Raw genomic sequence first — 25,051 nt, forward strand, 5'->3', positions numbered from 1 at the left:
AAACGTATAGATAAAGATCTCAAGTAAACAGATCTTCTTCTCTCGGACGTCAATAGAATCATAGTCGTCGGGCACCAAGAAACCCGTGCACGTGACCACCCCTCCTGCGATAAGTGTCCCACATAAAATTTGCCCTCGCCCCTCCATTCACTACAGTCGGAGTAGCATCCTATCGTCGGGCTCGCCCTCGTTTTCCCGTCCTTCTTGCGTATAGCGCATCTTTTCTTTCACCTCGTTCCTTTCGATCCAAAAGTTTTCACTTATCCAACATGGCGCCTTCAAAGTGGGGTATGTTTCTTATCCTCCCATCAGTGCAGCGCGATCTAGATCACAAAGAGACATGATGTCTGTACCAAATTTATAGATACTAACTTATCATTTTCGTTCTCACAGATGAAGAGGAGGATAGCGTTTCGCCTCCCCCTCCCGTTGCCCGCCGCAGATTCGACGATGAGGAAGACGAAGATGTAAGAGCCCTTTGAACTACATCCGAGAGACGCAGCATACGACGAACGCAAGCCAGAACAAAGCCGCTAACATATATTTGAAACGACAGGTCCTCGACTCCTGGGACGCCGCCGAAGACTCCGAGGTAGAGCGCGAGAAGGCCAAGAAGGCCGAAGAGGCCCTCGCAAAGGCCAAGGCCGCCGCCGCTGCCAACAAGAAGACCAAGGCCCAGCGGATAGAGGAGCACCGCGACCAGCGTCGGCGCGAGGCCGAGGAGGACAGCGATTTCGACGAGGACGAGACCGAGGCCGAGCGCCGTGATCGCCTGCGCCGCACCGAGAAGGACGCCGACCTCCAGCACGCCTCGGATCTTTTCGCCGACATCGACATGAACCGTAACCGCGGTGCCCCCAAGGCCGTCGTCATCACCGACAGCGCCAACCCTACCAACTCGATCGATCTCTCCTCGATGCCGCTGTTCAAGCCTACCACCAAGGACCAGTTCGCCCGTCTGACCGACGTTCTTATCCCCCTGCTCGCCCCGCAGTCCAAGAAGCCTCACTACGCTCTCTGGGCGCAGGACTTTGCTCGCAAGCTGGTCAAGGAGTTACCTAGCCAGGATATCAAGAAGATTGCCAGTGCTCTGACCACTGCTAGCAACGAGAAGATGCGTGAGGAGCGTGCTGCTGATAAGGGCAACAAGAAGACCAAGGCTGCTAAGACTAAGGTCTCCCTCGTTTCCAACCGTGATAACCAGATCGATAACACCTCCTATGGTGATGATGACGGTCTCGGCGATGATGACTTCATGTAATCCACGAAACAATGATCGCTGTTCCTTTCGCCTTCTCTTTTCTTTATCTTTTTCTTTCCGTTCTGGGATATTTTTTTTTCTTTCCAGTCTTTGCTTTTGATTCCTCCTTGTCCTTGGATGTGTGACACTTGAATATACACAATCCATGAAGAAAACGTGGTTCTCGTCTTGTGGATCTCTCTTCTTTAGAGATTCTGGGATGTCACCATTCTATTTTCTTTTCCCCGTCATCTTCATATTTCATGCACCCTCCTCCTGAATACCAACATGTACATCCCTCCCTCTTCAAATCGCCCTAGTCAAAATCTGCATGAGCCCCAACCAAGTATAGAACAAATGAACTTGAAATTCCCATTATACTTCCTTCCCCCATTAAGAACATGGGACGTATTCACCTATCCTGTAGATATCATTCATAAACTGCATGCAATTTCCCCCCAGACACTTAAACTCCGGAGTCCTTACCCTACTCACACTCCGTCCTAATAACAGCAAGACACATCGATTTCTCACCACAAACAGCCTCGCATACAATACGGCATCATCCATTACAAAAGGAGCCTCCTCAATGCAGACAGATCTATCGTATAGGCCTTGTCAAACAGTCATTTCTCCGGTCTAAAGCATACCTAAAGCCATCCACTTATTTCGGGAATATATGACTGCATGATCTTAGTCCGCCAGCGATATACTCTACGAACGCTTAATCCCAGGGAGCTCTCTACAAATCCAGAGCAGAGTATGTGAGCAGCCCGCATTAACCCTACAGCCTCAGACAGAACAGAGTATCCATCCAAGGCTGATCGTATGCGTAGCATGGGATTTATGCATGTCCCTGCTTGATTTTCTGTTATACCACTGGCCCTCATTATGCAAGATCATGCAGTAATCTAAATATTGATTCAACTTCAACTATCGACAGAACGTAAGTACGAGGTTCGTTGGAGTAGAGTTGCAGATATGGATGCGGGCCGAGGCATGACCAAAAAGTCTATCTGATGGTATGGCTTGCTATTATTGTGCCGCTAGGTTGTGAGCTATTGGGTACTGAAGTACACCGTTGATGCAGTGTTCTAGGATGTCCCGCTCAAACACCACCTCTACTTGATCTTACGAGTACGAAGACAGGGTTGGAATAGGGACCAGGTGAAATTGGAAAATAAACACATTGAATCTTGCTGGAGTGGGAATAGAGACAATAAAAGAGAGAGAAATTCCACTCAGCCCCTTTTCTGCGCTCGCCTCAACCGAATATCAAACTCCGCCGGCCGACCCCACACGGTCCCGAACACGTGCAAGAGATAGGGTGCCGGTCCCAATCAAGCCACGCTGCAGTGAAAACGAACTTGTGACTTGCATGACCACATCCGGGAAGAAATGTGAACGCCCTCCTTACCAATTCGGCATACGGTTGATTGCGAACTCTTCGCGTGGTGCTGAAAACCCCCTCCCTTCTTTAAGAAGCAGCCTGGACAGGCTCGGCCTCCTCGGCCTTCTCCTCGGCGGCAGGGGCGGCGGCCTCCTCCTCGGGCTTGTCCTCCTTTGGGGCAGCACCCTCGGCACCCTCGTTGCCATCGGACGAGGTCCAGAGAGTGAGGTTATCGCGCAGGAGCTGCATGATAAGAGTGCTGTCGCGGTAGCTCTCCTCGGAGAGGGAGTCGAGCTCGGCAATGGCATCGTCAAAGGCCTGCTTGGCGAGGTGGCAGGCGCGGTCGGGAGAGTTGAGGATCTCGTAGTAGAAGACGGAGAAGTTCAACGCGAGACCAAGGCGAATGGGGTGGGTAGGGGTGAGATCAGTCTGGGCAACATCGGTGGCGCTCTAAATTGGTGTGTTAGTCACGTTGAAGACAAATTGGCACGATGAATCAAGCGGGAAATTACCTTGTAGGCCTCGTGGGCATCGGTAGCGGCAACCTTGCGCTTGTTACCAGAGGCGAACTCGGCCAGATAACGGTGGTAGTCACCCTTCCTATAAAAGAAGTCAATTTCAAAATGCTTTGAAAATGGGTCAAGTTGGATAAGATAACGCACATCTTGTAGTAGAACACCTTGGACTCGCCAGTCTCGGCCTTGGGGATCAAGGACTGGTCCAGGACGTCCAGGACATCCTGGCAGACCTTCTCCAGCTCAGTCTCGATCTTCTGGCGGTAATCACGGATGATGGCGACATGCTCCTCAGAGCCCTTGGACTCCTCCTTCTGCTCGATGGAGGAGATGATGCGCCAGGAGGCACGGCGGGTACCAACAACGTTCTTGTAAGCGACGGACAGGAGGTTGCGCTCATCGACGGTAAGCTCGCCACCAATCTGGATAAAAAAACAGTGTCAATCACGGACTCGATATGGGCGGATTAGGCCAGAGGTGAAGGGATATGTATCATACGTTGGCGACTTCCTGTTCAACTGGTTAGCGCCGGGATCCAACAAGATAAAGCAAAACAACACGGGTGCGACTGACCTTCATGTAGCTGACCATCTCTGGAAAAGAGCAAAAAACATCACGTTAGTCCTGGCAAGTCCCGACAACCTCGCTCGTGTGAATCTTACCATCGTAGCGCTCGGCCTGCTCGCAGAGCCTCGCGAGGAACGTCTTGCTGATGAGGGGGTCAGTCATGCCACATCGGGCTATCGCTGGGGCTTTAAGATATCCTTACTTCTCACGCTGCATGATGGAGATGCAAGTCAGCACGTGTCAAATCTCCCAAAATGAATAGGGGTGGATGGGGCGCGAGGGGACAGGCAGTCAGAAGACGGGGTGGGATTGCGATGGCGGTGACAGCTCAGAGAGCGCCCGATGGAGGGGCAGAGTTTAGGACCAAGAACGTACCTCAGAACCCATATTGACGGGGATTTTTGTAGGAGGGGATGGTTGGGAGGGTGGTAGTTGGAGAGGTTAGATATCAAGAGATTCGAGAGAGTGGGAGATTGAAGAGGAGGGAAGTGATGGAGGTTAGAGGAGGACCAAGTGGGGGGGGGAAGGAAAGAGGGAGGAGAGAGGATGGAGTCGAAGTGAAGTTGGGGGTGAGCATCATAACAGTACACGCTGTATTCTAATGACAATACAAACAATACCATGGTATCACCCATATTCCCGTACCCGATACCTGCTCATACCTAGTGGTATTGACCTTTTTCTTAGCAAACACGGAGTCTGTCGCAGGTCTCGAGTACTTTGGGCACACGTCCAGTACTTCAGATTACATTCAATACACCAGGTATATTTCACAGCTGACGGCTATGCAGCCCAACTGTCCTCTCGATAACCAGGTCATCACGAGTCTCTTATGAGGCTCCGCTGGTTTGTCAATCTGATAGAGGATCAAGAATCTAAAATTTATTCCCGATACTTGAGAGAAGACTATCATAAATTGTCTCTAAGCCATATGTACGATCCTGTGCTGACGGGTGTCTGTTTACTTTTCGCGACCGTAGAGCGACCGTCATACATACACCCGTATATACAATACAAGTTATAGACCAACCTATGTATTGTCACTCTGCTAGAGATCACTTAAAAGCAGCCTCAGTTCCTCCATATCACTCCCTTTTTCGATATCGCTACACGTGAGGGATTTCTTTATAGGCCTACAAAGTCTGGGAAGAGAAGGGACCGCGGCATGGTGGGTGTCGGGTCAATGCAGAGCAAGGGACAAGGTCTAGAGACCGACAATGACGGAATCGAACCTTCCAGCACTGGCAAGGTTGACACGGGGGCTATGATGTAGTGGGCATTCCAACTCCACGGCCCATCATCGCAAGTGTCGTTGATCACGGTATTATATAGCACTCGAGGCCGATCATTTATCGATCAGGTACACCTAATTGCCGGTAGATAGGAAGTAGCCTTTGGTTAGTTGGGCCTAGTAGCTCATAGCGACCGCGAGGGTTATCAGCCGCGCCAATATATACCTAGTTAGGCAAGCCTAAGAACCAGTAACTATACACAAGCAGGAAATGCTCAAAGCGGCTTTATGTTGTGGAATATTATCAACTTCGGCGGGGACATTTGACAATAATCAACACATTAATCTCCCCGGGCTCTCCATAACAATGAGTTTTTAATTTTCTGTGCCTATCTTCGGACTGCTAGCCAGCCTCGATAGCACAACCTGATGAAATTGACAGCTCGATTTTCACTCGGCCTGGACAGCGCGGCTGGCCAATACAATACGAATTATAAAACTGCAATCTTCAGTCGAAATGGACTAGAGAAGCCAAAAATTTCGGTGTCCACATTCTGCATTAAGAGATTGACTTTCACTGGCGCTCCCTGCCTGCATGTTGACTGCATACTAGCCTCACGGCCCCCAAGGCTTTGGTAGTGATGGCGCACCACGAACAATTTCTAGCATTTCAATTCAAACTTATGTTTATTAAACCCATCCATGGGACTCTCGGAGTATATAGACTGGATACAGAGGCCCCGTCTCTTTTCTCTTTCGGGCAGAGTCCTTGGTGGCTCGATGGGGACAAGTGGAGGCCATACGATTTATGATGCAGGTGTGGATGAGCTAGATTCAGCCCTACAGGCGAGAAAAATTTAGCGTGCTTATGCAACTTGCCACGGCAGAAAAAGAAAACGATCGAAGAATGGGTCTGTCAGGCGTGCTCCCGGAACATTGTGAGAAGGAGCATTGCGTCTGTCGGCATATAACTATCCTATTGAAAAGCTATCCGAGACCGTTGCTGTAGTGGCTAGAGATCAGTCAAGTCTCCCGTCGCTTCGAATAAAATCATTAGTTATGATGGCTTCCCAAAGAAAGCGCCAGGATGCGGGGTCTTCGTTTTGAACCAGTCAATTGACCGCGACCCAGTCGTGGCTCGCTAGACGAGTTCACTCCAGTATCTGTGCCCCAGTCGATCGACTACTAATTGCAGAATTCGGTGGCTGCGGAGGATATTTCGCTTGCCAAGGAAGATAGCAAACTCCACTGGTCACATCCGATAGGCATAGGAACGATGCAGCCTAGAGAGAAGCCCCATAATTCATCCCAGTTATCGGCTGAGATGCCGGGGAGCCCTGACGCAAGTACCATCACGATGATAGAGAGTTCATCCGCATCATTAACACCTTCGGGAAGAAAAGGGGAAGAAATGATCTAGGGTCTCTAAAAGCAGTATAGCATGTGGAGACCAAAGATATAGAAACCTGTCGTGGACATGTATAATGTGCAAGGCCCTTGGAGGCGGCTCCCAGAATCGGGCCGTTCCCGTGACTAGATCTGGTCACGGGACTTCGGAGTTCAGCCCTGCAGCCCCTTGCTGAGTCAGCCACAAACCCCGATGGGGAAAAGAAACAACTGGATGAGAACACGTTGTGTCTCCGCTCGCCGCTGGGTCCCTACCGATTGTCGACAAGAAAATCCAGCTATAACAGCGCTTCTTGTCCCCTCGCTCGCTCTTGGCTCTGCTTCGTTACGTCTCTGGCTGGCCACCGGTGATACCCCATGTATTGCAACTAAACCGGATTCCTCTCTCATTTTTTCCTTTTTTCCTTTCTGCTTCTTTCCCTTTCTTACCCCGGCCTCTATCTCCGCATCTTACCCAGCTGTCTGTCTCAAAGGGACCGCAACCTCAACCCGGCCTGAGAGACTCCTATCATGGAGAACTCCTTCCTTTATACTCCAGCGGAGGCGCTGGAACACTTCAATGTCTCGGAACAAACTGGCTTGACTCAGGATGCAGTCCTGCAGTCCAGGGAGAAGCACGGTCCCAATGGTAAGCATTGCTTTCAACCGCTTTAGCGCGCATCATACGTGATCGGTATAGTTATCTGACGCAATCATTCACAGCCCTTCCCGAAGAGCCGCCCACTCCCATGTGGGAACTTATCTTGGAACAGTTCAAGGACCAGCTCGTCTTGATTCTTTTGGGTTCGGCCGCCGTATCGTTCGTCTTGGCTCTCTTTGAAGAAGGCGACGATTGGACTGCCTTTGTCGACCCTGTGGTTGTACGTCCTGCCTATCCTGCCATTGAAATGCGTTACTGTAGAAAAAATTGCTAACCCGATTTCTTCTCTCGTCTAGATTTTGACGATTCTCATTCTCAATGCGGTGGTGGGTGTGACCCAGGAAAGCAGCGCGGAGAAGGCAATTGCGGCTCTTCAGGAATACTCAGCCAACGAGGCCAAGGTTGTACGTTATGGAAAGGTTCAGCGAGTCAAGGCCGAGGATTTGGTTCCCGGCGATGTGATTCACATTGCCGTTGGTGATCGGGTCCCCGCTGACTGCCGCCTCCTCTCCATCCACAGCAATAGCTTCCGTGTTGACCAGGCTATTCTGACCGGTGAGAGTGAGAGTGTGAGCAAGGATACCAAGATTGTCAAGGACCGTCAGGCTGTGAAGCAGGACCAGATCAACATGCTCTTCTCCGGTACCACCGTGGTCACTGGCCACGCCAATGCTTTGGTCGTGCTGACTGGTGGATCCACTGCTATCGGTGACATTCACGACAGCATTACTTCCCAGATCTCTGAGCCCACCCCGCTGAAGCAGAAGCTGAACGACTTTGGTGATATGCTTGCCAAGGTCATCACTGTGATTTGTATTCTGGTCTGGTTGATCAATATCGAGCACTTCAACGATCCTTCCTTTGGCGGCAGCTGGACCAAGGGTGCTATCTACTACCTGAAGATTGCCGTTTCCCTGGGTGTCGCTGCTATTCCCGAGGGTCTCGCTGTCGTTATTACTACCTGCCTGGCTCTGGGAACTCGCAAGATGGCCCAGAAGAACGCCGTTGTTCGCTCGCTGCCCTCGGTGGAAACTCTGGGTAGCTGCAGCGTTATTTGCTCTGACAAGACCGGTACCCTGACCACCAACCAAATGAGTGTGGAGAAGATTGTCTACGTGAACAGCTTAGGCAGTGGCCTCGAGGAGATTGATGTCGAGGGTACTACCTTTGCCCCTGAGGGAAAGCTGACCCGCAACGGCAAGGTTGTGGAGAATGTTGCTGCATCTTCGTCGACTGTCGCTCAGCTGGCCGAGGTCTCTGCTCTGTGTAATGCCGCTACCCTGGCCTACGATGCCAAGTCTGGTGCGTTCTCTAACATTGGTGAACCCACCGAGGCTGCTCTGCGTGCTCTGGTCGAGAAGATTGGTACCGCCGACGCTACTGTGAACAAGAAGCTCTTCAGTCTTCCTGCCTCCCAGCGTCTCCACGCCGTCTCTGCCCACTATGAATCCCAGCTCCCTCTTCAGGCTACCTACGAGTTCTCGCGTGACCGCAAGAGCATGTCTGTCCTCGTTGGCGACGGCACTGAGCAAAAGCTGCTTGTCAAGGGTGCCCCCGAATCGATTCTTGAACGCTGCTCTTACGTCCTGCAAGGTTCCGAAGGTTCTCGCGTATCTCTCACCAAGAGCCACGCTAAGTTGCTCGCCGAGGAGGTTGTCGAGTATGGCAACCGCGGTCTACGTGTTATGGCCATCGCCAGCGTCGGCGATGTCTCTGGAAATCCTCTTTTGAAGAAGGCCTCGACCACCGAGGACTACGCCAAGCTCGAACAGAACATGACCCTTATTGGCCTGATTGGTATGCTGGATCCTCCTCGTCCCGAGGTTGCCGACTCTATCAAGAAGTGCTACCAGGCTGGTATCCGTGTTATTGTGATCACTGGTGACAACCCCAACACTGCCGAGGCCATCTGTCGCCAGATTGGTGTCTTTGGACCCAACGAGGACCTGACTGGCAAGAGCTTCACTGGCCGTGAATTCGACAGCCTCAGCGAGGCCGAGCAGATCAAGGCCGTTCAGAATGCATCCCTCTTCTCCCGTACCGAACCTACCCACAAGTCCAAGCTGGTCGACCTCCTTCAGTCTATGAACCACGTCGTTGCCATGACTGGTGACGGTGTCAACGATGCTCCCGCTCTCAAGAAGTCCGACATTGGTGTTGCTATGGGTACTGGTACCGATGTCGCCAAGCTGGCCGCCGACATGGTCCTGGCCGATGACAACTTTGCCACTATTACCGTCGCTGTTGAGGAGGGCCGCTCCATCTACAGCAACACCCAGCAGTTCATCCGTTACCTGATCTCGTCCAACATCGGTGAGGTCGTCTCTATCTTCCTGACCGCTGCCCTTGGCATGCCCGAGGCTTTGGTTCCCGTTCAGCTTCTGTGGGTCAACCTGGTCACCGATGGTCTTCCCGCTACCGCCTTGTCGTTCAACCCCGCCGACCATGATGTTATGAGACGCCCTCCCCGTCGTCGCGATGAGCCTCTCGTTGGTGGCTGGTTGTTGTTCCGTTATATGGTCATCGGTACCTACGTTGGTGCTGCCACCGTCTTTGGATATGTGTGGTGGTTCATGTACAACCCCGAGGGTCCCCAAATCTCGTACTACCAGCTGGTAAGTCTTTATTGGATATCAAACCATAGGATGGTTACTAACAGTTGATTCTTCCAGTCTCACTTCCACCAGTGCTCTGCTTTGTTCCCCGAGATTGGCTGCGAGATGTTCAGCAACGACATGGGCAAGTCCGCCTCGACGGTCTCCCTGTCTATCCTGGTTGTGATCGAGATGTTCAACGCGATGAACGCCTTGTCGTCCAGCGAGTCTCTTCTGACTTTCTTCCTGCACAACAACCCGATGCTGATCTATGCCATCACCTTGTCGATGGCTCTTCACTTCGCGATTCTCTACATTCCCTTCCTGCAGACCCTGTTCGCCATTCTGCCCCTGAACTGGACTGAGTGGCAGGCTGTCTTGGTGATCAGCGCCCCCGTTATGTAAGTCGACAGTCTTCATTTTCTTGGGTTTCAAGTGCTAACGTTATCTCAGTGTGATCGACGAAGTTCTCAAGTTCTTCGAGCGCCAACTGTATAACACCAAGGTCACCCCGGCCCCAGCTGCCCAGAACGGCAGCGCTGGCAAGCCCAAGAAGGCGTAAAAGTCAGATCCTGAAAGATAACATGATCAGACGATCTAGCATATACAAGGAAGACGGGGTGGAATCACTGAATTTTGAATAGAGAACATGTTAGATGTTGATCTGTGACTGCCCGATGTCTCCAAGAATGACGGAGATGGTTTCTGGATCATCACCTTTCCACTTTTTTATATCATGACGCTCATAGATGAAGACTTGCAAATGAAACTTTGATCATGCAATATCCCTTCCGATCCTTGTAGAATATCAGCCCACCTGTCCCAGTCCACTCCAGCAAGCCAAGCAACAGACCACGTCCAACGGGGATCATTACCCCGAACTGTCCTCCCACAAGGCCAAGATCAAACACTATTTAAATATCCGATTCAATTTAAATACCCGAGAGCTACCTACTCCAACTCCAAAGCCAATCCCGAAGCCCAAAAGCCAATGGCAAACGCCACCTTATAGCCTGATATTGTACAACCCGCAACCCACATCCCGTGTCTGCACCCCCGCACTTACGCCCTCGGCCCTCAAACAGAGTTACGTCGAGCCTTGGCGCACCTCCGTCGTGTTCCTTCCTACTGGTTACGCTTCCCTCTAGCGGAGATTAGGCTTGGTTAGTGGTCTATTTCACGGGAAGGGATCGACGGGGTCGCGCACCCCGGATTTGGATTTCAGTTGTGGACTGAAGATGCGGAGAGATCTAGTTGGAGGTGTGACCTTCTGGTGTGACCCTGTCTTGTTTTCCCCCTCACCTCTCCGTCTATTATTGTTCAACCAGTCAACCTTGGTTTTTGACTCGTGGAAAGTGGGTTAAACCCGTTTGCTTAAATGTCTTAAGTGCCGGGGGCGAGGTGCGGGTGAATTCTGGTTGATCCCTTGCTTGGAGGGGAGCGGGTATTTAGATTCTTGGTATTTGGGATGTGAGGGTTTTAAGTATCATTGGGATTGCTCAAACGTGCTCTCTGGTCTGGTGTTTTCTTCTTCTTTCTGTTGTTCCTTACTGAATAGGTTGGGGGCCCTTTTGTATCTATATAGCAACGATAACTTGAAGTGTTGCTTCTATACTTGCTATCAGTACTATATAGCATCCAACAGCATCTCCCGGTCTAGGGGACCCCCACGCCATGGGATTCAAAGAAGTCTTCAAGAATCGCTCCGGCCTGCGCGTCGATAATCGCAAGACTACCTCTGCCGCGACACTAACCCTACGCCAGAGTCTGTGGCCTCTCAGTCTAGTTACTATTTTATTCTTCTTATGGGTATGCGTCGCCCATCTTGAGCAATCACACCTCTTATACTAAACTACACAATTTCACCCCTACAGGGCTTTGCATACGGTCTCTTGGATACTCTGAATAAGCACTTTCAGAACACCCTCCACATTGACCGTACAAGGTCAGCAGGTCTCCAGGCTGCATACTTCGGGTACGCATTCTTCATCTCCCATGCTATCTAGCAATCCTGACGCTAGTAGTGCATACCCACTAGCCTCGCTCGGCTACGCAAATTGGATCCTGCGTCATTATGGATATAAAACAGTCTTCATCTTCGGTTTAACGCTGTACGGCATCGGTGCACTGTGTATGTGGCCTGCAGGCCTACATCAATCCTTCGGTGGATTCTGTGGTGCAACTTTCGTCATTGGTTCGGGGTTGGGCTCGCTCGAGACAGCTGCGAATCCGTATTTGACCGGTACGTACTCTCTTCTCTATATTAGGCTATACAGTGAGGCGAAAATTGCCACTGCGTGAATACTGATTCCATGCTCGATAACATCTAGTTTGCGGACCACCCAGATACGCTGAGATTCGAATCAACTTCGCCCAATCCTTCAACGCCATTGGCACCGTTGTCGGACCCGTGTTAGGTTCATATGCATTCTTCACAACGACAAACGATAACGTCGAAGCCCTGCAGCGTGTGCAATGGGTCTACCTAGCCATTGGCATTTTCGTCTTCTGTCTCGCAGGCGTATTCTTCGTCTCGAATATTCCCGAAGTCACGGATGAGGATATGGCATTCCAGGTGGCCAGTACCCATGTCGATGAGCAGGATAAGCCGTTTTGGAAACAGTGGAAATTGTTCCATGCTACGTTGGCGCAGTTTACGTATACTGGTGCTCAAGGTATGTCGAAATGCTTGGCTCCGCTCTTGCATTACATTCATGTTATCCGGAAAGATGATGTACTAATATCCCCGGGTTAGTTGCTATTGCGGGTTACTTCATCAACTACGCCGTCGATACCTGGCCCGGCACTGACAGTGCCAAGGGCGCGAAACTTCTTGCCGGTGCACAGGGTGCATTCGCCGTGGGTCGATTCCTAGGTTCGGGGATTATGAAGTACACCAGGGCTCGCTATGTCTTTGGTATTTATTTGTCTTGTTGTGTGGCATTCCTGGCTGCATCTGTGACGCAGAGAAATCAGACTGGTATTGGTAAGTACCTGGATGAGGGACTGTCATAGGTACTAAAACACGACTGACTTGTCTAATAGCGATGCTCTACATGGTTCTGTTCTTTGAGTCGGTCTGTTTCCCTACTATCGTGGCACTGGGTATCCGCGGCCTTGGTCGTCATTATAAGCGTGGCTCGGGCTTTATTGTTGGTGGTGTATGCGGTGGTGCAATCGTCCCGCCTATCCTGGGCCATGTCGCTGATATGAGGAATGACACTGGCTTTGCGTTCATCGTTCCGACGATGGTAAGTTACGCTTTCTCGAAACCGTTGACAGACTCCATCACTGACATACGATGTTTCTATAGTTTATGGTTGTTGCGTGGACATACGCTGTTGCGGTCAATTATGTCCCTTCGTACAAAATAACGGTCGATAAAGTTGGTGAGAGCACTGTCGGATTACAGAACCAGAATGTTAAAGATGAGGAGGCTGTCGTTGGGTCTCATGAGATTAACGAGAAGGATTCGGGTCATGCCGCTGAGGCTTTGGATAAGGAAGCCGGTCCGGTGCATATCGAGCGGTAATAGCTTGGGTGCATAGATTATTGACAGAGGGGCATATTGGCTTGTGTTCATCCACTTAGCAATTAATGACCTATTCCCGTTGGGATAGAAAGAATGATATTACGATTTTATGCGATGGTCCAAATTGAAATATGATACCATCTCACTGTTCCTGTAGAATAGATTTTGATATGACCCATCTTTGGAAAGAGCCTCGAACCAGCAGCGCTCTTGGTATTCTGTTCTTGATCTCGCTGAAAGGGAGGTTTATGTCTTTATGCAGGCAATGATGCAAATCAGAGAAACAAAAGTAGTCTATAATGGGGATTGCAATGTAGTAATGCGAGCCTGGCAAGAAAAGAAAAGAGGTATCTGGCATTCAGAACGATGGAGATGAGTGAGGTCATAGGAAATCTCGACAGAGGAAGGGCGCCATAGCGCAGGGTAGTCAAACAAAATGAGTCAAGGAGAATTGGAGCGAGGGTGAAGGCGAGAGTCGATCACAGCCACAACAACGGGCTGGAAATGATGATACAATGCCATAGGAAGCCAGAAGATATCGGTATCAAAAGTGCAAACAATGAGAAACACGTACACAGGGTGTGTATGGAATCGCAAAAAAACATGGGGGGTATATGAAGAATCACAAGCGGTAGCACAAGGGAAATAGAAACAGTAAAAGTAGCAGCTCTATCGTCTAACAATTCGCGCAATGAAAATGAGAATCGTGGGAAGGGTTGTGACACCGTGAAACAGCATCAAAAGGAAAAGCATTGGCAATATTACTCGGCGGCGACTGGCTTGGTAGTGACCTCGCTAGCGGCCTCTGTGGTCATGTCAACCTTGACATCACCGTCTTGAACCGACTCCACGGCCTCGTCTGAAAGTGCTACTCCTACCTCAGACGGCGGCGAACGAAGCGATGATGACCGTGGGGGTCTGGGGCTAGACTCTAGCTCCGGGGCAGGCTCAAGTGCCGGCCTGCGGGCCGATTCAGGGGAGCCAGGCTCGGGGACCTGTGCGGCGGATACCCGGGGTGTAAGGTCACCCTCCGCGGTAACCGTGTCTAGGTCTTCTTCCGGACCGGTAAATTCGTCGACTTCTTCAATCTCGTCCTCAAAACCTTCATCATCTTCCTCTTCTTCGATGATCTGGCTCTTGCGGGCAGCAGGGCGTGCAGCGGCGGGAATCGCATCTGCGCTATCTGAAGCCTGACCAGGGAGAGGGGAATGGATCATGCTGCCTGAGCCCATCAGGTTCGATGTATGGATCATAGGTCCCTTGAAAGCAGATCGCTTTCGGCGAGCAAAGACTAGACTTGAGGACGGCGAGTAAAGAATCGGACCAGGAGCGGCTTCATTAAAAGCGGATGGTAAATGCCCAATATGATCACCTAGCTCTCTCTGAGGTCCACTGGGACCGCGCACCAACCGAACGCTGCTCGGAAAGCGGGCAGACGAGCCAGGTGTAGTAGGCAGAACTTTAATAGACGAATGAGGAGACTTGGAAATTCGTGCCGTTGGCGTCGCAACGGTGTCGATGCTATTGGAGGAAATTGAAGATGCTTTAGAGTGCGCACGGGTATGATGTATGCTGCGGATAGATGAAACAGATGATGATGTTGATTTGCGGCCACGCAGTCCAGCTGACGACCGTCGATAAGAGCCCCGGGGCGTGATAGGAGAAGGCGAGAGAGAGTTGCGATTGCTGGAATGGCCGGTGTTTAGTGGCCGAGGCTGACGCGGGTAGGAGTGTCTATTTTGACGATACGAGGCACTGCTCGGGGCCAGGCTGCTGGCAGTGGAAATGCGCTTCATTTGAGTCGGCGTCACGACCTCTGTCGGAGCCTCGCCCACAGTAGATGCTGACGCGGTCTTCTTTCCGGAATCTTGACTCTTTGCAGGACTGAACTTTTCCGATAGGAATTTGCGCGAGCCACCTGACCTGGCACTGGGAGACTTGGCCCGCTTGGCAGACTCCACAAACCAATGCTTAAGCGATGCAAGCTGGCTAAGAATGGGGTGATGGCGTCGAGGAGTGCGCCGGCGGAAGATTCCATGGTGCTGCGTAAGCTCTGGTTGGGATGCACTGACATGCAGCATACTAGGCCGCCTTCTCGTGTCCTTTGGAGGAGGCACGGGACGGCGACGAACCGACGTCGATGCCGATGTAATCGAACGCCTGTCAACGACAGAGTCTTTATCAATGGGCGCTGGTGGGTTGCTCGTATCGGGTGAATGAACAGGCAATGGCTCGGGGAGCGCAGGAAGCTCTGGTACCGCCAGCTGGGATGGTAGACTTCGCCTGTCACGCCGCCCACGGTCCTGTAGTGAGCCCGAGGTGACATGGCCTTCCTCGTCGACTTCCACCAAGGCCGAAGAAAGCTTTTCTAACCGGCTACTAGCAGCGCTGAGTCGGCGGAGATTCTTTGCTTCGACTTCTCGCTCCCGGCGTTTGCGCTCTCGCTTCTGTTCTTTGCGCTGCTCCTTTTCGATCAACAGGGCCCACCATCCAGCCAACGGGTCACACCTTTGCGCAAGAACATTTTCAATAACTTCATCAATGTTGACACCGGCGCTCTTCATTCGTTGCAGTGTCGTCTTTTCCAGCGGCGTCGTGAAAGGCGAGGGTCGGGGAATCTTGAGGATAGCAAGCTGTTCGGGGGCATGCTCAGAGAGGAACGGATGAGCGAGTATGTCGTCCAGACTCGGCCGGATCAATGGCCGTTTGGAGAGAAGGAGATTGATCAATGCTTTGGCGTCATCAGGGAACTTGTCGTTGTACTTTGGCTCCTCTGTGAGGATCCGGCTCTTGGTGACTTGGTCGTCGTCATCGTCATAAGGTAGCTCGCCGGCCAAAAGCGCGTAGAGAATGATGCCCAGGCTCCATACATCCACTTTCTCGCCCGCGTACTTCTCCCCCTTCAACATTTCCGGCGCACTGTAGCATATCGTACCGCAGAACGTTTGCAAATAGCTCGCTTTGCCTTCATATTCGCGCGTGAACCCAAAATCACATAGTTTGACATTCTCATGCTTGTCGAGTAGGATGTTCTCCAGTTTGAGGTCCCGATGCACGCATGACTTGCTATGAACGTATGCCACCGCTCCCACCAGCTGGGTGAATATCCGTTTCACTTTATCGACAGGAAGGGGACCGTGGCGGAGGAGATAATTGTAAAGCTCGTCGCCTATGAATAGTTCACCGTTAGTCCATGTCTCCGCACAGGCTCGCCCCGGGTCGCGCTTTTGAACCGACATACCAGGACAGTATTCCAACACCAGCCACACCAAGCTCTCTGTTACAATGACTTCGTAAAGGCGCGCGATATGAGGGTGGAGGAATTGACGATGGTGATGGATCTCGCGTGCTAAGTTGGTATCCTCCTTGCTGGAGGATTTGAGCACTACCTGTACCAGCGGTCAGTACGATCCAACATAATCCGCACAAGCCGTCCTGCCACAGCGCAATCCGTACCTTGGAGCCATTGGTGAGCTTATGCGATGCGAGATAAACCTTTCCAAAGGACCCTTTCCCAATCAATCTCCCTAGAGTGTAATTTCCCACGCTCCGCAGATCCTTGGACGAGAACTCTCTGCCGAGGGATACGGGTTAGCACAGTGCATCCAGCGGAGGGATCGAAGGAAGCTTACTCGAGTAATTCATTGTAGGAGTTCGCAAGCTATTGGCACACGCGACCAGAAATGGCCGGACTCCTTGTTAGCTACATTTTCACTCAAGACCACTGGGGCCTTCAGGAGGTTATGGCCGCCACAAACGGCGGGCCGCGATCCCCTTCGACGTACCTTTTCCTTTTGTTTCTGGCTTTGCACCCCCGCTCTCGTCCTGGGCGGCATGTGTTATGATCGATCTCCGGGACTGCCGTCGGCCACGGAGATCTCTGCGCGTGTCGGGTAGGTAGACGTGGAGAAGTGGGCTGCTGGGACTTGGTGTTGCCATTCAAACAGACACGGAGAGGGCGTCGGGGAAACAGGTTCCGGCGGGAATGTCGGGTGGGCGCAGGGCAGGGATACCGTCGGAAGGGAAGGGAGAGAGTTCAATGAGTCGTGGATTGCAGGAGTGGATGAGTTGTAGAGAAGAAGGACCTCATGTGGAATGTGGTGGTTGGTGGTTGGTGGTGCATACAAAGTTTCTTGTGAGCAAGACGTCAACGGGAACGTGGACCGTGTGGAGTTCGGCTGTGGACTCGAACGGCTTTTCTCCTGGGCCGGACTATTATTATTATTATTAGTTATGCTCTTAAGGAATTAGATCATACACGGGACGAGCCCCTGAATACAAATTGACCCCCGTTTCATCTCAACTATTCACTTCGTGTCGCGTGGTGTACCTAATTACTGTAATGGTACTTCTTTTTTTTTATTTAGCACACACGCTGACGGGGGGGGGCGAAAAAGGACCCCAAGTATAGACAAGGTACAGAAACCGGTATTATGAGACAGACCTATAAGACTTTAATAAGACTGCATAGACACCAGGCAGAACAATCCGCTCCTTCTACGCCACGACGCCATCGCACGAATCCCACGTATCACGCAACTGTCAACACCACCATCCTGGGCCCTCGGTCATTGCGCTCAATTTACAACCGCGCGCTCATTGGCCGCTCGCATCTTGATGACATGGACCAATCAGACCTCTGCCGCCCAAGCGAGATCAGCGATCATCATACGGTGCATACTGTATGTGCAGTACCAATTGGTACTTGGAGTACCTTGGCGGCGGGCGCAGAATATTTACCCTCTGTAAAGTCGATCTAATAAACTTCCTTAGGCTTAAAGATCCAATCCTGTCTAGAAATCCGTTAAATCTACGCCTTAAGACTTATCCCGTCTGTCTATTACTAGGCGCGATGCTCTAGGAGGGCTACTTCCAATTTAGTGACCAGTTGGGATAATACCAACCCCTAGGCGATACCATAGGTAGTATTCCAGGTTCTAACAATAATAGTAGTAGTATGTACTCTAAAACATGCATCAACTCAACGCTTGTCACTACTTCAATCCCAAATTCGATTCATATCTCGAGTCCGCCCTTTCCGTCGCGAAATATATATTTCTCTGCCCGCCCACTGTGTTAGAAGCTACACCCCACATATATTTCGATATCATTGAGTTTCCGTGGGTGGAACTATCTCCTCATCTACTAATTCTTTAGCAAAATTCTATACTGCAATATCTTAGAGTTGTTTCTTCATGGCTATTCCTCCTTAACAGTGCGGTGCTAGGCGCTGGATATATCGCACCCACAGGAGAACCCGTAGATATTGACCCGGAGGAGAGTCGTGGCAGCTACAGAGAAGACGGTGGCATTCAATTTGATCCTTTATTTTAGACTCGGTTAGGTACTAGTACCCATGACAAACATTTAAATGATATAAAGAAAAACTAAACCTTCTTTTTATTGGTTTCCACTATGTCTAGAAGTCTGAATCTGGCGACTAGACTCCCAATTTTGGATCTTTAAATAGCTCTAGCAACGCTGACTCTGCCACGCCCAGGAAGATGCCGAGAGAAAGCCTAATCAGTAGCTAAGCTGGCAGCTAGGGAGCCGAAAAGAACTTCGTTATCGACCGCACTACAAATGAGAGTTCCAACGGAGAGCTGCTCTGGAGGCTGCCTTTCGTCTTATTTAAGAACGAGATAGTTGGAATATCCGAGGCTCTATGTCGTGCTAAGCTCTGGCGATCTTCATTAATGCCGTAAAAACTCTCCTTGGTGGGAGATACATCTCAGCGAACATTTATTTGGAGTGTTCTTTCAGTCCGTCTAATCAGCCTTGCGGTTGTCCATTCGGAATTATCTAACGTTATATTTGGTAACGGAGGCCTACTTCAATATAATCAGCACATTCGTCCAATGACTCACAGAGTGATAAAACTGATCTCGTATATGACGAATACTTGTGGATTCTCAGTCGCTTTGTGCTCGTAGACTTGTGTCTTCACTCTTAGGTTCGTACTGGACGCGATAGCTGTGTTGATCATGGTTAAGGGTAGCTCTTCAGGTAGTTACTTCTCATTGCTTTCCCTGGCTCGTTATATTGATCACAAGATTTATATAAATACCTTTGCCGATGCTCACCAACTACTCCAGCCGACTGTAGATGGACATTCTAAGCAACACAGCCGAGCTCAAACATTATGTAATCGCGGTTTACCAGGGCCACCTAGGGGAATATATGGGGCTCAGGGACCGGTGTGATAAGTATAGACTAAGGTACTGTTGTACATTATTAAGCATCGGCTCTGATCTTCTCGATGGAAAAGTCGAACCTGGGTCTGGAATTCCCGACTACCCTTTCTCTCCTTCACATAGTACATAGTCGTTCTGTGTAGAGGTTCTTGGCTTTCTATTTGCCCCACAGGTTTGTAGGCCTGGGCCGACTCGGCTCGATTACCACTTTCGGGCCGAGATCGCCTCGGGTTGATAGTGCTGGCTCTGCCGGAGTTCTACCGAGCTCAAATTTTCCGACGTATGAACTTAGTAGATGTCTTTGATTTCTGACGCGAAAGAATTTAATAATAGTGTTCATATAGCACAATGGATACAATTTGCAGAGAAATATACGCTTTTGCAGCGCATTGGAAGTCTCTCGAATACACAGGAAAAGACTGCTCTTGAGCCTAGATGTTGGAAGGGTGGGTTGGGGGGGAAGACCGGGAAAGAAGCCACCACAAAGTGGATATGCTGCCCAACAACGACGTATAACTACCGCACGATCATTAATGGACTTGGGACTTTGGTAGCTGACAATTCTGCACGTGGCATACAGTCACAAGGTCAATTGAAGACCGGCGAGTGGTATATCGTCGGTAAAAAGCATAGATCCACCCCCACTGTGGGTTTATCTAGATTGTATAGAGGGGTAGAAAAGAAAACTCTTCAGTTTGGGCTGACGCCACGGATATTTGATTTCCCATCTTATCTGTAGACTTAAATGCCTTCATGTCCCGACACCCTCCTACGAAGTCTTTCATATCCTATGCAAATATAACGGATATCCAATTATTCAAGTTATCCCAGTATATTGGCACTTGAGAACCGAAGCCTCCTTTCAAGACAATATCATGGGCCTGATTCCGCCCCAATTAAAGAGTCCGCCAAAGTACCTACTGGCCTCCATTCTATGCTCAGCAAATGGCATACTCTTCGGGATGGACACAGGGATCATCGGTCCTGTGACTGACATGAAGGACTTCAAGGCCGAATTTGGGGGTAGCGAAAACGCAACGATTCATGGCCTCATCGTTTCCTCTATTTTGATTCCAGCTGCCCTCTCGTCATTTTTTGCTGGCCATGTTGCCGATCGCCTCGGTCGGCCAAAAGGAATATGTATCGGCACCTTTATCTTTGGCATCGGAGCTGCTATCGAAGCTGGGGCTGTTCATATTGCTATGTTCATCGTCGGTCGACTTGTTGAAGGTGTTGGAGAAGGCCTTTTCCTTGGCAACTTGGTGGTTTTGATCTGTGAAATTTCGCCTGTCAGAATTAGAGGTGCCCTCACGACTGGTCCTCAGCTGGCTTGTACCCTGGGACTGGTGATAGGGTATTTTGTCAGTTATGGCACCTCGAATATCCCGTCATCCCTATCGTGGCGCACGCCCTGGATTGTTCTTTCAGCGTGTGCCATGGTCATTTGTGGACTTTCTTTGGCCTTTTTGCCAGAATCACCCCAGTGGCTAGGTCTTCAGGGTCGCTATGAAGAGGCTGAAGAGGCATGGGAAAGTTTGGGCGTGACTCTCGCAGATCGCGAACCAGTCAAGGCTCAAGTGCAGGTACAAGAAGTTGGGTCTGACACAGAAGAGGAATTCGATTCTGTCCCGGAGAATAAAAACGCTGAACCCACTGCCAAGGTTCTGGATATCTTTGCAAAGGATGTTCGGGGCCGAACTGCACTTGCAGTCTTTCTGATGGGAATGCAGCAACTGGGCGGTATTGATGGAGTGCTTTACGTATGTTCAAGTGCCCTAAATCTCCTTTTACTATAAGGCATTACGATAACTAACGTGTACTATAGTACGCTCCACAACTCTTTCAAAAAGCTGGACTCGCCTCTTCAGAAGCAAGTTTCCTGGCTTCCGGTGTATCGGCACTGCTTATCTTCGCTGTGACGATTCCTGGGCTAATGTACGCCGACTCGTGGGGCCGCCGAAGCAGTATTATACTCGGCGGCATTGGAATGGGAATACTGATGTTCCTGATGGGCGGTTTATATGCCGGAGATGCTGTTCACCAAAACACCGGCGCTGGTCGCTGGATCGTGATTATCTGCATCTATCTCTATGCCGCTCTGTACTCCGCCACCTGGGGGATCACTGTCAAAGTCTACAGTGCCGAAATACAACCCCAGCGCACCAGAGCATCAGCTACCACACTGGCCCATTCGAGCAATTGGGTGTGTAATTTCACCGTGGCTTTGATCACTCCCGTGTTACTCGCAAAGAGCAACTTCGGGGTTTACTTCTTATTTGGTGGATGTTGTGTGATCACTGTGGTTGTCAGCATTATTTTCATGCATGAAACGCGAGGGAGAACATTCGCACAGATTGAGGAAGCTTTCAAAGGAAGTTCAGCCAAGGGATGCCGTCTTTGGAAGCGCGAAACTAGCAAAGCATAATGGGATTGGAAAAGCATTGATTTACGTTAATAGACATGGGTTTATAGATATATTTATAGATCGATATTTTGGATTATATAACGCTGATTAGACATTTTACAAAAACCTTTCTCTATAATTTGATGTACTGTGCTATTAGGACCTAGGCGTAGCCCCCCTAGGCCTAACGTTGTGCGCTTCTTATACTGGTCCCGGGCATGCTGGAACATAGCGTTGTAGCATAGTTCGTCTTTTTGGCCTGTTCGGCTAGTCTGTCCGGGCACAGTGGTAACATATGCTTATGAAGAAGAAGAATTTTACTAAGATTCACTTATGAAAACCAGGTTTGAATATACTAGAGCAAGAGAGTCGAGAAGTCTGACACGAAGCATCGCATCCAAGTCTGAAAGATGAGCGAAACATACTCTACACTGATATGGCCTGAGTGTTGCAATCATGAGCATCGCCACGGGAGATGATAAATGGTAGTAACAAGCCTGACTTCTTCTCAAAACTGAAACAATATCATTGTGTTTCTAGCGGGCAGTGTATCCACCATCCACAGGCAAACAAACTCCCGTGACCCAGCTAGCATCTTCACTTGCCAAAACAACAGCCATTTTGGCAATATCATCAGGGAATCCGGGGCCTTTCAACGGGTGTCGGCGGTTGAGATCGTCCCAAGGAGTAAGATTAGTTGTTGTTTCCTTGAAAATAGCGGTTTGGGTATCTGTGAGAATGGTCAGTCTCGATCGTCATGAACAAAAGGATTTTGTAACTGACATCCAGGGCAAATCGCATTAGAGTGGATTCTGTTAGGAGCATAATCCAAGGCGATCTGCCTCGTGAGCTGGCTAACAGCTCCCTTTGATGCACAGTAAGAGGCTATAAGTTCTCGAGGTTAGTTCAGATGCGAGGAAGTACATGCTGTGGAAGACGTACGATTCTCTGGCCCCGCAATCATGCCCATAATTGATGAGATGTTAATGATCCATCCCCGGTCCCCTGAAGCATGTGGCTCCTGTGCTAACATCTGCGCGAGGGCATATTTGCAGCCAAGGAAGACTGACTTCACATTCACTCGCATCGTCGAGTCCCAGGTTGCTTCATCGGTTAAATGAAGAACAGCTGGGAACCGGGCCTCGATACTTATTCCAGCATTATTGACCAGGCTAGGAAGAAGATTAGAGGACTCGGGCTAACTAACGCAAATTAGAGATGGGTTCCATACACGTCAAGTCTTCCATATGCTTTCACGGCTTCCTTGACCAAGTTTTCCATTTGTGTAGCATCACCAACATCGGTTTTAACAAAGATGGCCTGCCCACTCTCCTGGGTGATCAAGTCATGAGTCGTGATACTAGCTTCCTCTTGGGAGCGAGCTGTTGGTGTCAAATCGGCACAGACTACCTTGGCGCCCTCTCTCGCGTAACGAATAGCGATAGCTCGACCTAGGCCAGAAGAGGCACCAGTTATAATGGCAACCTTATCCTGTAAACGAAATGACTGTACCATATTGCGTTACAGGAGGAGTTCGGGATCGCAATGAGCGATGGTTAGAGATGGGGCCGCAAAGAAATGAAGGGAAGAGATCACTTGTTTGGTTTGGTCAGTATGGAATATTGTGCTGAGGTTCTTTAAATAGCAATTTAGACTATATTCCTGCAGAACAAAGATAATTATGACAAGCCGATGATTACCCCGTAAAGAAACCACTCTGATGCCATTTTCCCGGGTTGTTCTGATTGAGGGGCAATAAAAAGTGGAGATCGATAGAGTTGGAAATCAAGCCGAGGGGAAAAATCGATCGGGAGCCGCCACAACATCGTAAGAAGAAGCCGAGCCGAGCTCGGCCTCCCGAGATGCTTGCTGTCTCTAAACATCCAAAAGCTCCATTCTCAACATCCTTAGACCCATCGAGGAATCTTTCCGGAAGCCACGTTTTCACAAAATTAGTCTTGAAAATTCTACGACTCCACAGGTCTGGTGATCAAAGGCGATATCTCAACTTTCTCGACATATTAATTGATTTCCTCGGCAATCCGTACGATAATCAAAATAAGGTATTCGCGTTTTTTCAAGTTAAAATGCCTCCAACTGTCTATGTCATTCGTCACGCACAAGGCGAGCACAATGTCAACGTACAATACCTTCACTGTCGTCCCACCTGGCCAATACTAGCGCTCTAACAATGCTCATAGGACTCCCACCACCTGCGGGACGCACTTTTGACGGAGACGGGAAAAAGTCAATGTAAAGAGCTTCAGGAGAAGTTTCCGTTCCTTCAGGACGTTGAAGTCATCCTCGCATCTCCACTCCGACGCACTGTCCAGACTGTCGCCTACACCTTCGCGCCTGAATTAGAGAAACGACAGATACCCATAGTTTTGGTTCCCAAGGCACAAGAGATTAGTAGTCTGGCGTGCGATGTTGGTCATGATGCCGAAGTCACAATTACAGAAGCCCCGAAGCTAATTGCCGAAGCTGTCCCTTCATGGGATGCTTCAAACTTGGACACGACATTGGTCGACGATTCTTGGAACTCAAAGGTCAGTCGATTCGCTCTGGGATACAGAGAAGCAATGCACTAAGTGACTCATAGAGAGGAATTTACGCGTCTAACTTGTCAGCAGTGCATCAAAGGGCCGCTGAAATGCGTAACTGGATTTACAACAGGCCAGAAAAGCATATCGCGCTCGTGACTCACGGGGGGTTCTTGCACTACTTCACGGAGGATTGGACAGGCTATGTGCAGGGCAAAGGTAGGCTCCCCAATTGACTGGTTTATTTCCATTCGGACATAACTGACGTTTTATCTCTAATAGGAACTGGCTATTTGAATTGCGAATACCGAAAATTGGAGTTTACCGAGGACTCCGACAAAACAGAATCGCATCTTCGTGAATGCGGGAGCATGCTGGGAAAACAAGCTAGACCAGCTGGCCTGGACGATCATTTGTTCCATGAGATAGAAAAAGTGGAGAAAGCGTCATGATCAGGAAGCAGATTGTACAACAGCAAAGATAGAAAAAAAATGATATACTCTATAGACGCTTTGACGGTGAAGAATGGGGCACTTGTCTATTGAATAGGTAGTGTATACCATCACAGATCATGTTCGCCAGAGGGCACCTGATTGCCGCCGTCTTTGTGCGGTGAACCAGATCCGTTTGAATACCCTTCGCGTGATACACCTAGACCGAGGTATGCTTCCACATCCATCTTTTAGCTTTTCAGAAATTCTGCTGGCATACATTTCGCAGACAGAACTTATAAACCAACCTAGATCTACTAAATATTGTTGGTTGCTTGCTAGGGCCGCTCCACTAGAAATGAG

The 25,051-nt window shown here is 50.0% G+C and overlaps 8 protein-coding genes across 8 annotated transcripts; 5 read left to right on the forward strand and 3 right to left on the reverse strand.

Annotated features, from left to right (window-relative positions):
- Positions 1 to 269: 269 nt before the first annotated feature.
- Positions 270 to 1,261, forward strand: N7496_010109 (eukaryotic translation initiation factor 3 subunit J; the record flags this gene model as incomplete). The annotated part of the gene is made up of 3 exons (XM_056703022.1): positions 270 to 288; positions 394 to 467; positions 557 to 1,261. The coding sequence occupies 3 exons, from the start codon at positions 270 to 272 to the stop codon at positions 1,259 to 1,261; spliced, it is 798 nt and encodes a 265-aa protein (XP_056552022.1).
- A 1,456-nt stretch (positions 1,262 to 2,717) lies between these two features.
- On the reverse strand, positions 2,718 to 4,099 carry N7496_010110 (14-3-3 adaptor artA-like protein; the record flags this gene model as incomplete). The annotated part of the gene is made up of 8 exons (XM_056703023.1): positions 2,718 to 3,080; positions 3,143 to 3,230; positions 3,293 to 3,567; positions 3,644 to 3,655; positions 3,719 to 3,738; positions 3,808 to 3,854; positions 3,915 to 3,922; positions 4,088 to 4,099. 8 exons carry the CDS (start codon positions 4,097 to 4,099, stop codon positions 2,718 to 2,720), a joined length of 825 nt encoding a protein of 274 aa, XP_056552023.1.
- A 2,761-nt stretch (positions 4,100 to 6,860) lies between these two features.
- Positions 6,861 to 10,146, forward strand: N7496_010111 (calcium-transporting ATPase; the record flags this gene model as incomplete). Its single annotated transcript, XM_056703024.1, has 5 exons — positions 6,861 to 6,978; positions 7,053 to 7,210; positions 7,287 to 9,605; positions 9,663 to 9,985; positions 10,038 to 10,146. 5 exons carry the CDS (start codon positions 6,861 to 6,863, stop codon positions 10,144 to 10,146), a joined length of 3,027 nt encoding a protein of 1,008 aa, XP_056552024.1.
- Positions 10,147 to 11,258: 1,112 nt separating this feature from the next.
- On the forward strand, positions 11,259 to 13,116 carry N7496_010112 (putative l-fucose permease; the record flags this gene model as incomplete). Its single annotated transcript, XM_056703025.1, has 7 exons — positions 11,259 to 11,393; positions 11,459 to 11,559; positions 11,609 to 11,826; positions 11,915 to 12,259; positions 12,340 to 12,570; positions 12,630 to 12,835; positions 12,898 to 13,116. 7 exons carry the CDS (start codon positions 11,259 to 11,261, stop codon positions 13,114 to 13,116), a joined length of 1,455 nt encoding a protein of 484 aa, XP_056552025.1.
- A 761-nt stretch (positions 13,117 to 13,877) lies between these two features.
- N7496_010113 (non-specific serine/threonine protein kinase) lies at positions 13,878 to 16,952 on the reverse strand (the record flags this gene model as incomplete). The annotated part of the gene is made up of 5 exons (XM_056703026.1): positions 13,878 to 16,285; positions 16,358 to 16,505; positions 16,573 to 16,690; positions 16,749 to 16,777; positions 16,902 to 16,952. 5 exons carry the CDS (start codon positions 16,950 to 16,952, stop codon positions 13,878 to 13,880), a joined length of 2,754 nt encoding a protein of 917 aa, XP_056552026.1.
- A 3,233-nt stretch (positions 16,953 to 20,185) lies between these two features.
- Positions 20,186 to 21,735, forward strand: N7496_010114 (uncharacterized protein; the record flags this gene model as incomplete). The annotated part of the gene is made up of 2 exons (XM_056703027.1): positions 20,186 to 21,070; positions 21,136 to 21,735. The coding sequence occupies 2 exons, from the start codon at positions 20,186 to 20,188 to the stop codon at positions 21,733 to 21,735; spliced, it is 1,485 nt and encodes a 494-aa protein (XP_056552027.1).
- A 515-nt stretch (positions 21,736 to 22,250) lies between these two features.
- N7496_010115 (SDR family NAD(P)-dependent oxidoreductase) lies at positions 22,251 to 23,229 on the reverse strand (the record flags this gene model as incomplete). The annotated part of the gene is made up of 4 exons (XM_056703028.1): positions 22,251 to 22,444; positions 22,498 to 22,599; positions 22,657 to 22,886; positions 22,946 to 23,229. 4 exons carry the CDS (start codon positions 23,227 to 23,229, stop codon positions 22,251 to 22,253), a joined length of 810 nt encoding a protein of 269 aa, XP_056552028.1.
- A 572-nt stretch (positions 23,230 to 23,801) lies between these two features.
- On the forward strand, positions 23,802 to 24,709 carry N7496_010116 (phosphoglycerate mutase family protein-like protein; the record flags this gene model as incomplete). The annotated part of the gene is made up of 4 exons (XM_056703029.1): positions 23,802 to 23,855; positions 23,916 to 24,263; positions 24,317 to 24,476; positions 24,540 to 24,709. The coding sequence occupies 4 exons, from the start codon at positions 23,802 to 23,804 to the stop codon at positions 24,707 to 24,709; spliced, it is 732 nt and encodes a 243-aa protein (XP_056552029.1).
- Positions 24,710 to 25,051: the final 342 nt, after the last annotated feature.

Source organism: Penicillium cataractarum (genome assembly GCF_028827025.1).
Source record: "Penicillium cataractarum strain IBT 29864 chromosome Unknown utg000008l, whole genome shotgun sequence".
NCBI lineage: Eukaryota > Fungi > Ascomycota > Eurotiomycetes > Eurotiales > Aspergillaceae > Penicillium > Penicillium cataractarum.